The sequence below is a fragment of the Heterodontus francisci genome, chromosome 18 (genome assembly GCF_036365525.1).
Source record: "Heterodontus francisci isolate sHetFra1 chromosome 18, sHetFra1.hap1, whole genome shotgun sequence".
In the NCBI taxonomy this organism is placed as follows: Eukaryota; Metazoa; Chordata; class Chondrichthyes; order Heterodontiformes; family Heterodontidae; genus Heterodontus; species Heterodontus francisci.
Window position 1 is genome coordinate 14,301,574 of NC_090388.1, and position 14,862 is coordinate 14,316,435.

Genomic DNA, 14,862 nt, shown 5'->3' on the forward strand with positions numbered 1-14,862 from the left:
TCCTTGGGGAGGAGGGGTTGGGGGTGTCATCCTTGACCAAAATCTCAACTGGACCAGCCCCGTAAATGCTGTAGCATTCAGCTCAGAGGCTGGGAATTTTCTGACAATTGGTGAACATTGCTCCTCTAAGCTTCTTCAGGACCTACAAGGCACAAGTTGGGAGTGTGATGGAATACCCTTCACTTGCCTTAACGAATGCAACTGTACCAACATTCAAGAATCTTGACATCATCCATGACAAAGTAATCCACTTGATCAGCAGCACACCTACCAGCTTAAACATCTCCCTTCACCACTGGTGTACCGTGGCTGTACTGTGTAATATCTACAGAGCGCACTGCATAAGTCACCAACATTTCATCGGCTGCATGTCCCAAACCTGCGACTTCTACAATCTGGATCATAAGACATAAGGGAACACCATTGCCTCTAGGTTTCCTTCTCAAGTCACACAACAATCCTGATGGGCATATATCACCACTGAGTGAAAATCCTGGAATTTTCTACTTAACGGCATTTTTGGAGCACCTTCACCATAGGTACTTCAGTGATTCAAGAAGACCCACCACCACCACCACCTCAAGGGAAACAATAAATGCAGCATTTTCCAGTGATATCCATATCCTAACAGTGGATTTAAAAAAGTAATTGACAGCAGTATTATGAACAGTATGGAAGTAAACCAAGTTACACGAAGTCATACCTCCTAATGGGAAATATAAATGAGTCGTTTAGGCAGGAGAAAATTAGCCAGCGTTCATAGGATCATAAGAAATAGGAGCAGGAGTTGGCCATTCGGCCCATCGAGCCTGCTCCGCCATTCAAATAGATCATGGCTGATCATCTACCTCTATGCCATTTTCCCCCACTATCCCCATATCCCTTGATGTCATTAGTATTTGGAAATCTATTGATTTGTCTTGAACATGCTCAATGATTGAGCTTCCACGCCCTCTGAGTAAAGAACTTCCTCCTCATTTCATTGTTAAATGGCCTGCCCCTTACTCTGAGACTGTGTCCCTTGTTCTAAACTCACCAGTCAGAGGAAACATCCTATCCGCATCTACCCTGTCATGCCCTGTAAGAATTTTGTAAGTTTCAATGAGATCACCTCTCATTCTTCAAAACTCTAGAGAATACAGGCCCAGTTTCTGCAGTCTCTCCTCATAAGACAATTCTACCATCCCAGGGATTAGTCTGGTGAACCTCCGTTGCACTCCCTCTATGGCAAGTATATTCTTCCTTAGATAAGGAGACCAAAACTGTACACAGTGCTCCAGGTATGGTCTCACCAAGGCTTTATGGATGCACTACTTGGGTTATAGGTTATAAGTAACATCCTCAAAAAAGAATCCAGCAGGTTTGTCAAACATGATTTCCCTTTCACAACCATGTTGACTCTGCCCAATCATATCATTATTTTCCAAGTGTCCAGTTATCTCATCCTTTATAATAGATTCTAACATTTTCCCTACTACTGACGTCAAAATAACAGGTCTGTAGTTATCCCTTTTCTCTCTCACTTCCTTCTTAAATACTGGGGCTACATTTGCTACTTTCCAGTCTGCAGGAACCCTTCCAGAATCTATAGAATTTTGAAAGATAACCACCAATGCATCCACTCTCCGGTCCAATGGATTTATCAACTTTCAATCCAATTAATTTTTCGAGTACTGCCTCTTTATTGATACTAGTTACTTTCAGTTCCTCATTTATACAAGTCCCTTGGTTCCCTAGTATTTCTGGGAGATTTTCTGTGTCTTACACTGTGAAGACAGACACAAAGTAATTATTCCCACTCCTTTGGGTAGATTTTTACTATCGGGCAGCTGCCTAATAGTACCTAGGGTAGGCCTGGTCCATTTTGAGGTCAAGCCTCATGAGCATCAGGCTGGTGGTTTTGTGTTCAGGAATCAAGCACTCCATGGTAACCCACTGGTTCTGGGCTCCCTTAATATTGCGCAGCCAGGCCGAAAGGAGATTATTATAAATAGAGTTGGGAGGTGTGGAGAAGCAGCAACCCAGGCTGGTTTTTGTGGAGCCTGGAAGGCTACTCCTGGTTCTAGCCCCACAAAAATAAACTTTTCGACGATTCTGTGACTTGACCAGAAAACATGTTTCTGCAATTAACCTGTTCTAAGGTAAGAACTAAATAGAGATGATGCTTGGGTGCTGTAGCTTTAACATCCATTTTCACTCAGAACTATAACTAGAACTGTTGATATGACTGGGCAAATGATTAGTATAGTGTTACGACCAGGTGAGAAAGGTGTCTAGGGGTCCCCTTTAGCCTTCACCTGGTCTTATTGTAACAGGTTTTAATTTTAAACATAGTGTTTTGAGCTCCCCCTTGGTGAATCCTGGTTCACAACTTTCCAATTATAAGGCACAAAAATTAGCATAAACAGGCTTTCTTAGGTTTAAAGAAGAAAAGTGAAATTTATTAAACTTTAAACTTAAATTCGGTTAACGCCTACAGATACACGCTGCGCCCCATGCTAGTATGCATACGCGATATGCACATGCAAATAGAGACAGAAACGAGCAGAAGAAAAAATGAAGTAGAGAGATTTGAGGCAATATCAGAAGAGTTTCTTGTTGCTGTGCTTCGAGCTCACTGCAGTCCTTTTGCAGGTAGTCCTGCTTTTCATTGGGGCCCAGTATTTAGAATTAGAATTAGAATATTACAGCGCAGTACAGGCCCTTCGGCCCTCGATGTTGCGCCGATCATCTGACCTACACTATTCCATTTACATCCATATGTCTATCCAATGACCACTTAAATGCCCTTAAAGTTGGCGAGTCTACTACTGTTGCAGGCAGGGCGTTCCACGCCCCTACTACTCTCTGCGTAAAGAAACTACCTCTGACATCTGTCCTATATCTTTCACCCCTCAACTTAAAGCTATGTCCCCTCGTGTTTGCCATCCTCATCCGAGGAAAAAGACTCTCACTATCCACCCTATCTAACCCTCTGATTATCTTGTATGTCTCTATTAAGTCACCTCTCCTCCTCCTTCTCTCTAACGAAAACAACCCCAAGTCCCTCAGCCTTTCCTCGTAAGACCTTCCTTCCATACCAGGCAACATCCTAGTAAATCTCCTCTGCACCCTTTCCAAAGCTTCGACATCCTTCCTATAATGCGGTGACCAGAACTGCACGCAATACTCCAGGTGCGGCCTCACCAGAGTTTTGTACAGCTGCATCATGACCCCGTGGCTCTGAAACTCGATCCCCCTACTAATAAAGGCTAACACACCATATGCCTTCTTAACAGCCCTATTAACCTGGGTAGCAACTTTCAGGGATTTATGTACCTGGATACCAAGATCTCTCTGCTCATCTACACTACCAAGAATCTTCCCATTAGCCCAGTACTCTGCATTGCTGTTACTCCTTCCAAAGTGAATCACCTCACACTTCTCCGCATTAAACTCCATTTGCCATCTCTCAGCCCAGCTCTGCAGCCTATCTATGTCCCTCTGTACCCTACAACACCCTTCGACACTATCCACAACTCCACCGACCTTCGTGTCATCCGCAAATTTACTAACCCACCCTTCTACACCCTCATCCAGGTCGTTTATAAAAATGACAAACAGCAGTGGCCCCAAAACAGAACCTTGCGGTACACCACTAGTAACTAAACTCCAGGATGAACATTTGCCATCAACCACCACCCTCTGTCTTCTTTCAGCTAGCCAATTTCTGATCCAAAGCTCTAAATCACCTTCAACCCCATACTTGCGTATTTTCTGCAATAGCCTACCGTGGGGAACCTTATCAAACGCCTTACTGAAATCCATATACACCACATCCACGGCTTTACCCTCATCCACCTGTTTGGTCACCTTCTCGAAAAACTCAATAAGGTTTGTGAGGCACGACCTACCTTTCACAAAACCGTGCTGACTATCGCAAATGAACTTATTCTTTTCAAGATGATTATAAATCCTGTCTCTTATAACCTTTTCCAACATTTTACCCACAACCGAAGTAAGGCTCACAGGTCTATAATTACCAGGGCTGTCTCTACTCCCCTTCTTGAACAAGGGGACAACATTTGCTATCCTCCAGTCCTCCGGCACTACTCCTGTCGACAATGACGACTTAAAGATCAACAACAACGGCTCTGCAATCTCCTCCCTGGCTTCCCAGAGAATCCTAGGATAAATCCCATCTGGCCCAGGGGACTTATCTATTTTCACTCTTTCCAAAATTGCTAACACCTCCTCCTTGTGAATCTCAATCCCATCTAGCCTAGTAGGCTGTATCTCAGTAATCTCCTCGGCAACATTTTCTTTCTCTACTGTAAATACTGACGAAAAATATTCATTTAACGCTTCCCCTATCTCCTCTGATTCCGCACACAACTTCCCACTACTATCCTTGATTGGCCCTGTTCTAACTCTTATCATTCGTTTATTCCTGATATACCTATAGAAAGCCTTAGGGTTTTCTTTGATCCTATCCGCCAATGACTTCTCGTGTCCTCTCCTTGCTCTTCTTAGCCCTCCCTTTAGATCCTTCCTGGCTAGCTTGTAACTCTCAAGCGCCCTAACTGAGCCTTCACGTCTCATCCTAACATAAGCCGCCCTCTTCCTCTTGGCAAGCGCTTCAACTTCTTGAGTAAACCACGGCTCCCTTGCTCGACAACTTCCTCCCTGCCTGACAGGTACATACTTATCAAGGACACGCATTAGCTGCTCTTCTTAAACCTTGTTAACTGTAGGAGACTTTTCTCTCTTGGGGTTCATATCTCTTCAATGGGTCTTCAGTTCCATGAGAAAGAGATGGGTACAGACTGGAGATAGATGTTCTCAGTCCAGGAGCAAAAAGCGTTCAGATTCAAAACTCTGTGGCAAGTTCAAATTCAAAAAACAATAACCGCCTGTTTGTCATGTGACTAAACTGGTCTGACCAAGTCTTCTGTGTATTGGGGAAGCAGGGACTGGGTCCTTTGATCCAGCACTGTCTGCTAGTATGCAAAAAAGGTCTTTCCGGCGAGGTGCCTGGCAATTCCTTGTGATAGGCCCTCTTTTCTTCCCGGCAGCAATTTTAAGTTTTAATATTCATGTGACGAAATAATGTGTGCCTCATTCTTGGTAGGTGGGGCCTGCCTGACAATAGTCATATAATAATCCTGTCTGTGTTATTTTATTTGAGGTGTTAGCCCATTCAAAATAAGTTTGTTAGCACCTCACACTAATTATGATGTGATCTATATGTCCCTTGTATGAATCCTAATCACTGCTGCATAAATGTTCCCTTTCTTACCCATACACAACTTGAAGGTTTCCAGTCATGGGTATATCTGGTCTACAAATTATCTGATTATTCAGTTTTTTGCACCAATTCCTATTTAACTATTATTTACTTTGCATAATAAAAATTGTTGGATAATTCAGGTTATTGACACAAAAATGACTTGGAATTATCAGGACTGTTTGGTATGAGCTAAATCTAAAAGTCAGAAACTGGTGGACTATATTTTATGTTTGTGTTTTGGATTCATACCTGCAGTCTTGTCTTTTCACTTTCCATTGACCAGGCTGCCTCAACGACATCTGATGTTACTTCAAGCAGTAGTACATCTTTGTCAGATTCGAATACGTCACAATTGGCACCTGTTGCAGAGACTGGCCAATATCCAGGCAGTTCTGAGCTTCAGACTTCTTCCGAACAGACGTTAAAGAACTTTGAAAATGCAGTACCACAGCCGACTGAGAGTCAGCAACCTGATCAGGCAGAGGCCTTCCAGGACCCACAAGAGAAAGTGGAAAGTAGTAAAGCAGAGGAACAGTTGAGTCAAAACCCAGAGCAGCACCATCATCATGTCACTGCAACTGAGCCTTTTGTTACTGAAGCAAAACCAACAGACAGTATCCAACACAAAATGACTGCTGGAGATGTTCCAGCATCTTCATTGCCAAAAGCTACAGGTAAGCACCATTTTTTTAAAATAACTATTTTAAATGTGGTTCAGGAATAGGCAGGCATTCTGCCCATGGGGGAAAAAGCTGTATTTTTTTATCACTGAAAAAAATATCTTTCGACAGGAATGCAAACTGTTATTTGTTGTCTGGAAGAAGTTAGAACTCTCTTTTATAGAGTGTTAGTAGGTAGAGGTCAAATATAACCTTTTTGTTCTTGGGTTAATTCTGCAGATTAGTACAACGAGATTAAAAATGTTGTCTTAACTCACTTTTAAAAAAAAAACTTTTGAGTAAGTGTGTGTAGCAATCAAAAATGTGAAATCTGCAGCTTTAGAGACAATTTTATTAGATTATATTACATTAATGGCCATAACTTGTCTATAAGGAATGTACACATTGATAATTAAGAACTGTCCATTTGGATTATTGAAATCATTAAACCTTTCTATATCCGATTTTTAAAATGACTCAACCTCCTCGATAAGTTTGCATTCAGTACCTTGCAGAGAAATGTGTCAAGTTTAGGTTTTTTAAAAATGCATTATGTAATTTGTTTATATCAGTGATGCCTATGGATATATAAAAGGATTTTCATAATACAAAATGTATTATGTAAAAATTAGTTATACCAAACCTTTTTGGATATATTTCAGAATGACTAACCTTTTCAGAACTGCTTGTTTTAATATTTTAGAATGCAACACTGTAAAACCCTCCTCCGAAGCTGTCGCTTCAGAACCAGGTGTGCCTAACGCAGACACTTCTCAGCATTTGCAACATTGCCAGAAGCCTGAGAGTCAGACCCCAGAGCAACCAGCACAACAAAAAGATCTATTGCAGCCTCCAGTGCTACAGAACACACTGAGTGCTCCTCCTCAAGCAGCAGTGCTGAGTTCTGATGATACAAACATGCAAAGCAGTCAGCAAGGCCAGGCCACATGTACAGAGGACACGCACCAACCTACCACTTCAAGTATGTTCAACTCACTAAAAATGATATAATGCAATAGTCTATTCGTTTCCTCCATAGTTTTTGTAATTGTAAACATTTGGCTGCACTACAGCATAGCTTGGTGTACAACTATTAAACAGGGTTGCACTGGAGTTGCACATCAGTTGATCCAATGAGGATAAAGTTCTGTGAACATCTGCAGACTCAATTTTCAGTGTTAGGAAAGCACGAGTGGCAGGATCACTTTTGTAACATGAAAATGATTCAAAAGTTAGTTCAAAAAGTTGCTGGGTGTCAGACTTGGCTGGTCAGATACTACACCTGATGTGAAACCAAAGAATTGCAAGACTATCTACTCGAGGTGCCCTCACACATCTTGGCTTCACTGTGTTGGCAGACACTAGTGCTTTTGTGTTAATGCACAGACAGGAGAACATGTCTAATATTTTGGCTTTGTTTTGCTTCCAGAGTCAGAGATACCTTTTAAATGTTTTTTGTTTGTTTTTTTAATAACGCTGCATCTTGGTATGTCTCAATATTTGCATTCAAATAAAATAAATTTCATGAAAAAATTGTGGTTCCGATATCTAGTTACAGCATATAAATGAAAAGATATGGTTGCAAATGTCTTCAAAGACATTTGTGTCCACAATTTAATGGTATTTACAAAGATGGGGAATATCCAAGGTAAGTGTTTTACTTGAGATTGTTTTTAATCTTGAAAAAGAAAGAGTGTTTTGGCATAGCCTGATTTATGGTAGTTGTTTACAGAAAACTTTTTATTGGAATATTTTGCCATCTCTTATTAACATGGCACCTGTTGTAACACTTGTTTATTCTGTCGAAACTTAACTTCAAAGTGTGAAGAAATGCCTGAAATGCTTTATGCCTGAAATTTGACAGTCATTTGAATGCAAAATTAATGAGATGTGTTTATACATCTTAAGTGAGTTCAGTGCTTTTATTTTGGTTCCTTGTTTATTGCAGTTTATATGTTACCGAATTAAATATGATTTAACAATGATTTTGTGTTGAGTCGAGCAGACAGGGTCGTACATATGGTCTAAAGGTCATTAATTATTAATGGATGCATCACTTCAAATATTTTATATGCCATCAATGAACATAATTATTAAACACATAGTGAGATTGAATAAATTCACATCCAGCATACAGGAAATAACTTTATAGGTCTTCTGTTTTTAGGTCCTGCCAGTTCACTTCCATCATCCTCCACCACGGCAGCTGTGTCACCAATTGAAGTCTCCAATAGTAATCAACTAGCAAATGGGGTAAATAGAGTTACTACTACTACCTCAACGACAGTTCTACTGGTTTATTAGGTTACCCAATACAACAGATTTTACACCGCCATGATAGAACAGTTGAACTTGCATGTTCTGCCTTGATATTTAAATGTGAAGTAACATGATACAGTCACAACATGCTGCTATCTAATTTTTGCTTAAGAGCGAACTAAAACTGAGCCATGTGGTACAAAAACCTTATGTAAGGTCACGCAGCTAACCTCTGGATTAGTGTTCTGTGCTCATAAACATAAATAAAGTGTTAACGGATGTAGCTGATTTTCAAGCTTTCTACACAAAGGTTGGTTTTCAGTGATGGTACTTTTTGCATTGAAGCAAAACCTGAACAAAGATCCTGTTTTTTTTTCAGAAACAAGAAAATTCTTTCACACAATTAAAGGTAACACCAAAGAAAGAAGGCAATGCATGGTATGATGTAGGGATCATCAAAGGAACCAGCTCTGTTGTAACTCAGTATCACTTGCCACCAGAGGGCAGCCATGGAGAGGTGAGTGAAATTCAAATGGCGAATGTGGAAGCTGCCCCATACTTTACGTTTGCATTTAGTACTTGATATTGGCTTTAGCCCTCATTCCTGAGCAAATATTGTACAAATTGGAGCATTTAAATGGAGACATTTTGGAGTTACCTGTTCTGCATGCTTTCCTTCCTCCCTGCCTCTTGCCCCTATCACTTTTCCAGCATTTTTCTTAAACCAGACATGTGGGTGTTGTAGGTACAATAACACCTGACACTGATTCCTGCTGTTGGCTTAAGGATTTGTGAAGAGGCAGTGCTTCCAGGAACAGAAAACCAGACTTTAAAAAAAAAATCAGGTTTTCAAATCTGCTGTCGATCAGTATGGATTATCTTTTCAAAACTAGATTTTTATTTTTTGTTGGCTACTATTTATGTTTCACGTAACACTAAATTTCAGTACTGTTTGGTTTTAGCGCCCGCTTTGTGTGCATGAAGTCATTAAGAGCATATGGTTTTAGTATGGGTAAGTCATTCTAATAATTCCATATGTGAACACAGCAAGATATCAAGTGCCTAACAGAATGGTGTCAAAAAAAATGTAAAATCTGTCTCATTAATGCAACTGTCTTTTATCCCTTCCTCCTCTTATTGCTTCTTTCTTTTGTATCTAATCTATCATTCTCATCAGAGCTAATTTTCATCCATTAATGATACTAGTTCTAGAACTGTAATTTGGAATAGTCACTAGTGTAACGTAAGGAACACGGCAGCCAATTTGCACACAGTTAAGGTCTCACAAATGCCATTGAAATAAATGACCAGGTCATTGACTTTGGGCACTGGTTCTGGGAATAAATGTTGGTAAGGATGCCAGAATATCTCCCCTTGTCTTTGCATAGTGCAGTGGGATCTTTCGTGCTCACCTGAGAAGGCAGGGAGAGCCTCCATTTGACATCACATCCAAGCGACAGCTCCTCCTACAGTGCTGCACTGAAGTGCAGTCATAGATTATGTGCTCACATCTTTGGAGTGAGGATTGAACCCAAGACCTTCTGACTTAGTGGTGAGAGTGCTACTGCTGAGCCATGGTTGACATCTTCAGCTCAAAAATGGATGTTTGAACCAAGTTTTTAGCATAATTAAATGACATTACAAAAACAGAATGTGAGATAAATTCATGGATGGATCGAACTGCTAATTTTTGGTATGAAGCTAAAAAAGGATAACATTACAAAACTGCACTAAGTTTAAATATGTATTTCCTTATCTATTTGTTTTAGGATGCAAGTGCTAACATCCCAGACTACAGCATGCTGAAAAAGCAAGAACTCCTCCCAGGCACGGCATATAAATTTAGGGTTGCTGGAATTAATGCATGTGGAAGGGGTCCGTTCAGTGAGATATGTGCATTCAAAACTTGTCTCCCTGGATTTCCTGGAGCTCCATCTGCTATCAAAATTACCAAGGTACAAAGAGGGATCGGAAACTGCAGTTTACAATAAACGTATAGTTCTGTGTTATAGAAATATAATTTATTGAGCTTCATAAGCATTTCTTTGTAAAACTATTTTGCTGCAGCAGTATTTTCACTTAAAATTAGTAATTTCTGGGAAAAGCAATGAACTGCATGATGTGCTTCAAGTGTATATCTTTCCAAATTAAGATTGAGGGACTAAAGAGCGATACTGTATTAAAACTACTGAAAAATGGGGAGGTGGGAAACTGCTGCAGTGAAAATTTAAGTTTAGTTTCCTGATTGTGGAAACTTTAATTAGTTTAGAAACTGTCAGGAAATGTGAAAAAAACAATGTTGAAGTGGGGACTGATAATTTCTCAATGTCTCCTTTTTCAGAGTGCAGATGGTGCTCATCTTACCTGGGAGCCACCTGCTACAACTGCTGGCAAAATTCTGGAGTACTCTGTTTATTTAGCAGTACGCAGCATTCAGGTGACGGAATCAAAATCTGGAAGCCCAGCCCAGTTGGCCTTTATGAGGGTATACTGTGGTGCTAAGCCATCTTGTGTGGTGTCTTCATCACACCTTGCAAATGCACATATTGATTGTACAACAAAGCCTGCTATCATTTTTAGGATTGCAGCACGGAATGAGAAGGGATATGGACCAGCTACACAAGTTAGATGGCTTCAAGGTAACTCTTTTGATGCAATTTAGGCACCCATGCAACCAGTTTTACTGGCTTGTAAACTTCAAAATTCAATCATTCTGAACAAAAATATGGTTTATATGGTACGGTAATTGCAGTTTTGCTAGTTGATGTACATCTGATGAAGCTTATACTTTTACTTTTCAAGATTGTTATTACTGGCTGGTGAATTGGTAGTAAATTGTATGGGCACTTGAGGGAAATAAACTTAGAGCTACGGGAGTAGATCGGGGGAATGGGACTCATTGATTGGATTGCTCTACAGAAAGCCGGCATGGACTTGATGGGCTGAGTGGCCATCTCTTCTGCCGTAATGACTCTGGCCGGAATTCATCGTCAAATTTTTTGATTTTTGATTTAGATATACAGCACTGAAACAGGCCCTTCGGCCCACCGAGTCTGTGCCACCATTAACCACCCATTTATACTAATCCTACACTAATCCCATATTCCTACCACATCCTCACCTGTCCCTATATTCCCCTGCCACCTACCTATACTAGGGGCAATTTATAATGGCCAATTTACCTATCAACCTGCAAGTCTTTTGGCTGTGGGAGGATACCGGAGTACCCGGAGGAAACCCACGCAGACACAGGGAGAACTTGCAAACTCCGCACAGGCAGTACCCAGAATTGAACCCGGGTTGCTGGAGCTGTGAGGCTGCGGTGCTAACCACTGTGCCGCCCTTAAATTCTACCAGCTGCCATGGTGGGATCTGAACCCACGTCCCCAGGAAATTAGCCTGGACCTCTGAATTACTAGCCCAGTGACATTACCACTATGCCACCATCTCCCCTGTAAATTGAGCGGGAGAATCCTGGAGGCCTTCCTGACCCGCTCCCACCTCTGCCCCACTTTATATGGGGGGGGGGGGCGGCATGAAATGGGCCGCCTGCCACAGGCCAAACAAAGCCCTTAAGTGGCCACTTAAGGGCCTTCGCCTGCCTCCAGGAGGATTTTACCCGTGGCAAGCGGACTCCTGGGAGACGTGAAAGGCCGCCCAGTGAAAGCTGGTGGCCTCTCAATGCCCGTGGGGTGGGCCCTGACAAACGGGCACAGGGTGCCCAATTGAGGGCCACCCCCCGCTTGCCCAACCACCTCCAGGACCCTAAGACTCCCCTCTTTTCCCCCCCACACGACCACCCTTGCCTCGCCGGGGCACGACCAATCACCCCAGCGAGGCAACCCTAACTTACCTGTAGTCCTGGCTCCATGTCCTCGGCTGGGCTGCAGTCCCAGCAGTGGCACCACTCCCGGTGGCACTGCTGGGACTTAGCTGCTGGCCTGATGATTGGCTGGCAGCTCAATGAGGCGGGACTTCCTCCCTCAAGCGGGTGGAAATCCCACCTCAGAACAATTAAAGCCTGGGGACCTGTAAAATGCGGGACGGATCCCCGGGCCGGGCGGAAGAGGGTTTGCCACCGACGTAAAATCCAGCCCTGTGACTCTAAAAGGGCATACGGTAGGGTTATCACTAGAAGATCATAGGGGTAGTTAGAAGGGATGTTCATACACAGAGCGTTATTAGAACATTGGAATGCTTTGCTCCAAGTGCTTTTTGAGGCAAAATTTAAAATGGAATTTGATTTGCATGTTAAAAGGAAGACTATAAAAGACTAAGAAAAGGGCAAAGAAATGGGATTAGAGTGGATAGCTCCAGTTGAAGAGCTAGCACAGACACGGGTGCAGTGGGCAGAATGGCTTGTGTTTTTTATGCAATTTGTGATTGTTGAATGTATTAATTCCAAATATATTAACAAACTTGTAAAATTTACAGCCATACTATAATTCTTACAGATTGCTAGATGCAGGATGCATGCTGCAAATTGTGTTATACAAGTATAAAATGTCTTGTCATTTTGTAATTGGTGTCTCTAATCATAAAATATTTTCAAATGCAGTTTACCATTTCAGACGAAATGTCTTGGAATTGGATGGCAGCTGAGAACAGTTGTACAGAATCAGTCTCGGTGTTGAGGATGATTTAACATGCGGGCGAGTTGTAGCACAGGAACTGAATGACTTTCTATGCATGAACAGATGTGCAGAATCTTTTTGTTCACCAGAAGCACAAACCTTAAACATAAATGCTTATCAAAAGTCCTTCATCATTTGCAAATGGGTCTTTTCCTGTGCCTGCACCTCCACACAACTGCTTTCAGATACAAGTGTGATTTAATTTTGGCTGCAAATGTCTTCCCAACTAATTCAGTAGTGGGAGGTTTGCCTATATGCAAGTGCACAGATTTACGGTTTTCACAGAAAAACAGATGAAATTGCAGAATTCGATGCCCCAAAACTCTGGTAAAAATACTTGAATCCAGTGAATTAGAATGAAATAGACTTATTCAGCCACTATAAACCAATATCCCTAAAAATAGGGGAAACAATGTCCCAAAGTTGCAGCTTTAGGAGTGTGGTAGCATAATGATTGATTGTTACTGGACTAGGTAATCCAGAGGCCTGGACTAATGTTGCAGAGACATGAGTTCAAATACCCCAAGGCAGCTAGGGAATTTAAATTTGCTTAATTAAATAAATCTGGAATAAAAAGCTTGTATCAGTAATGGTGACCATGAAATTACCAGATTGCTACAAAAACCCATCTGGTTCACTAATATCCCTTAGGGAAGGAAATCTGCTGTCCTTACCCAGTCTGGCTTATATGTGACTCCAGACCCACAGCAATGTTGACTCTTAACTGTCTTCTGAAATGTCCTAGCAAGCCACTCAGTTGTATATGGATGGGCAATAAATACTGGCCTTGCCAGCAATACCCACATCCTATAATGAATGAAAAAAAAATTCCACCATAACATGGTGCTGAGCTGAAAACTGGCAGCTGTTTTCAGTTGTTGTTTGTAATCTAGAGATTTGGAACTGGTGGTCTACGGAATATAGAAGCATAGATGGCGGAGTTATGATACCACAGCACTAAATATTAATGTGGATGATTCGGGGTATGTTCAGAACCATCGCTATTTAGGCATATTGTTTGAATCAGAATTAGCGTTCACATGTTGTATTAACTGCACTGATGGAGATAGTTGACAACATTAGAAATACATCTCAATTTATCGTAAAATATTAAACTTTTATCATTACTTCGTTCATATAACTTAAGATAGCAGAGGATAAGATACCTTCCAATATTTTGTTCCCAAAAATGATTGTTTTCTGCTTGAATCAAATTAAAATGCTGAAATGTCATTTAATGATTAGCTGACTTGGAGCTGGAATGTTTACTCTATTTTAGGCAGATTTGGCTTTTTCTCTTTGTGGTAGAGATTATTGGCAGAGGAAATGTCTGTTGAGTTAATCATTGTAATGCTGGATGTAAAGTTGCATGTGTTTATGAAAATGCATCAGTATCCAGAGGACCTTTCACAACTCAGTTATCTTTTATGTTCTTTAGACGCAGGTGCACAAGGAACAAAAGGCACTGCAAAACGGCCTACAGCTTCACCAGATAAGTAAGTGAGCTTTTGTGAGGACTCTGTGTGGACTGGCTTTTCTTAGCATTATTCTTATTGCATAATAGCATTAAATATTTGCCTCTAAGTACATTAACTCATGGGTGAAATTGGTCTGCACCAGTAGCGCAAAACAGCCTCGTAATGAATCAGCTGCCTGTTTTGCAACGTGTGATTTTCCTTTTCCATTGAAGTTAACAGAAAAGAGAATCGGGCACGATGTATAACTGGCTGTCAATTCTATAAGCCCATCTTGTAGTACTGGTGTGGACCAGTTTCGCTCCCCTAGGGTTTTGATCAGTGTTGTAACTGGAAGATCATAAATTTGAGTTCCAGAGCTGTTTGCCACATCAACTTGTTTGACTTGGGTAAATCATTTCTTTTCCTCATCTGTTTAACCATAATATATATTTTTTAAATTGCTTTTACTTCGTTGGTATGAACATCTGGGCCCTTTTAAGAACTTTGCATCCAGTCTGATATGTGATCTTGCCTGTTCTACTTTGCATGAGGCATTATTTTTGCGCAAGTCCTTCAGCCTTTTC

The 14,862-nt window shown here is 41.2% G+C and overlaps 1 protein-coding gene across 3 annotated transcripts in view; it reads left to right on the plus strand.

Moving 5' to 3' along the window:
* LOC137379464 (host cell factor 1-like) overlaps positions 1-14,862 on the plus strand; it is an 89,219-nt gene that overhangs the window by 53,715 nt on the left and 20,642 nt on the right. For all 3 annotated transcript variants that reach the window (XM_068050318.1, XM_068050320.1, XM_068050319.1), the window contains exons 18-24: positions 5,553-5,943; positions 6,632-6,910; positions 8,096-8,181; positions 8,567-8,704; positions 9,957-10,142; positions 10,529-10,826; positions 14,260-14,317. In XM_068050318.1, the coding sequence (XP_067906419.1) occupies positions 5,553-5,943; positions 6,632-6,910; positions 8,096-8,181; positions 8,567-8,704; positions 9,957-10,142; positions 10,529-10,826; positions 14,260-14,317 (1,436 nt within the window). The remainder of the gene's footprint in view (positions 1-5,552; positions 5,944-6,631; positions 6,911-8,095; positions 8,182-8,566; positions 8,705-9,956; positions 10,143-10,528; positions 10,827-14,259; positions 14,318-14,862) is intronic.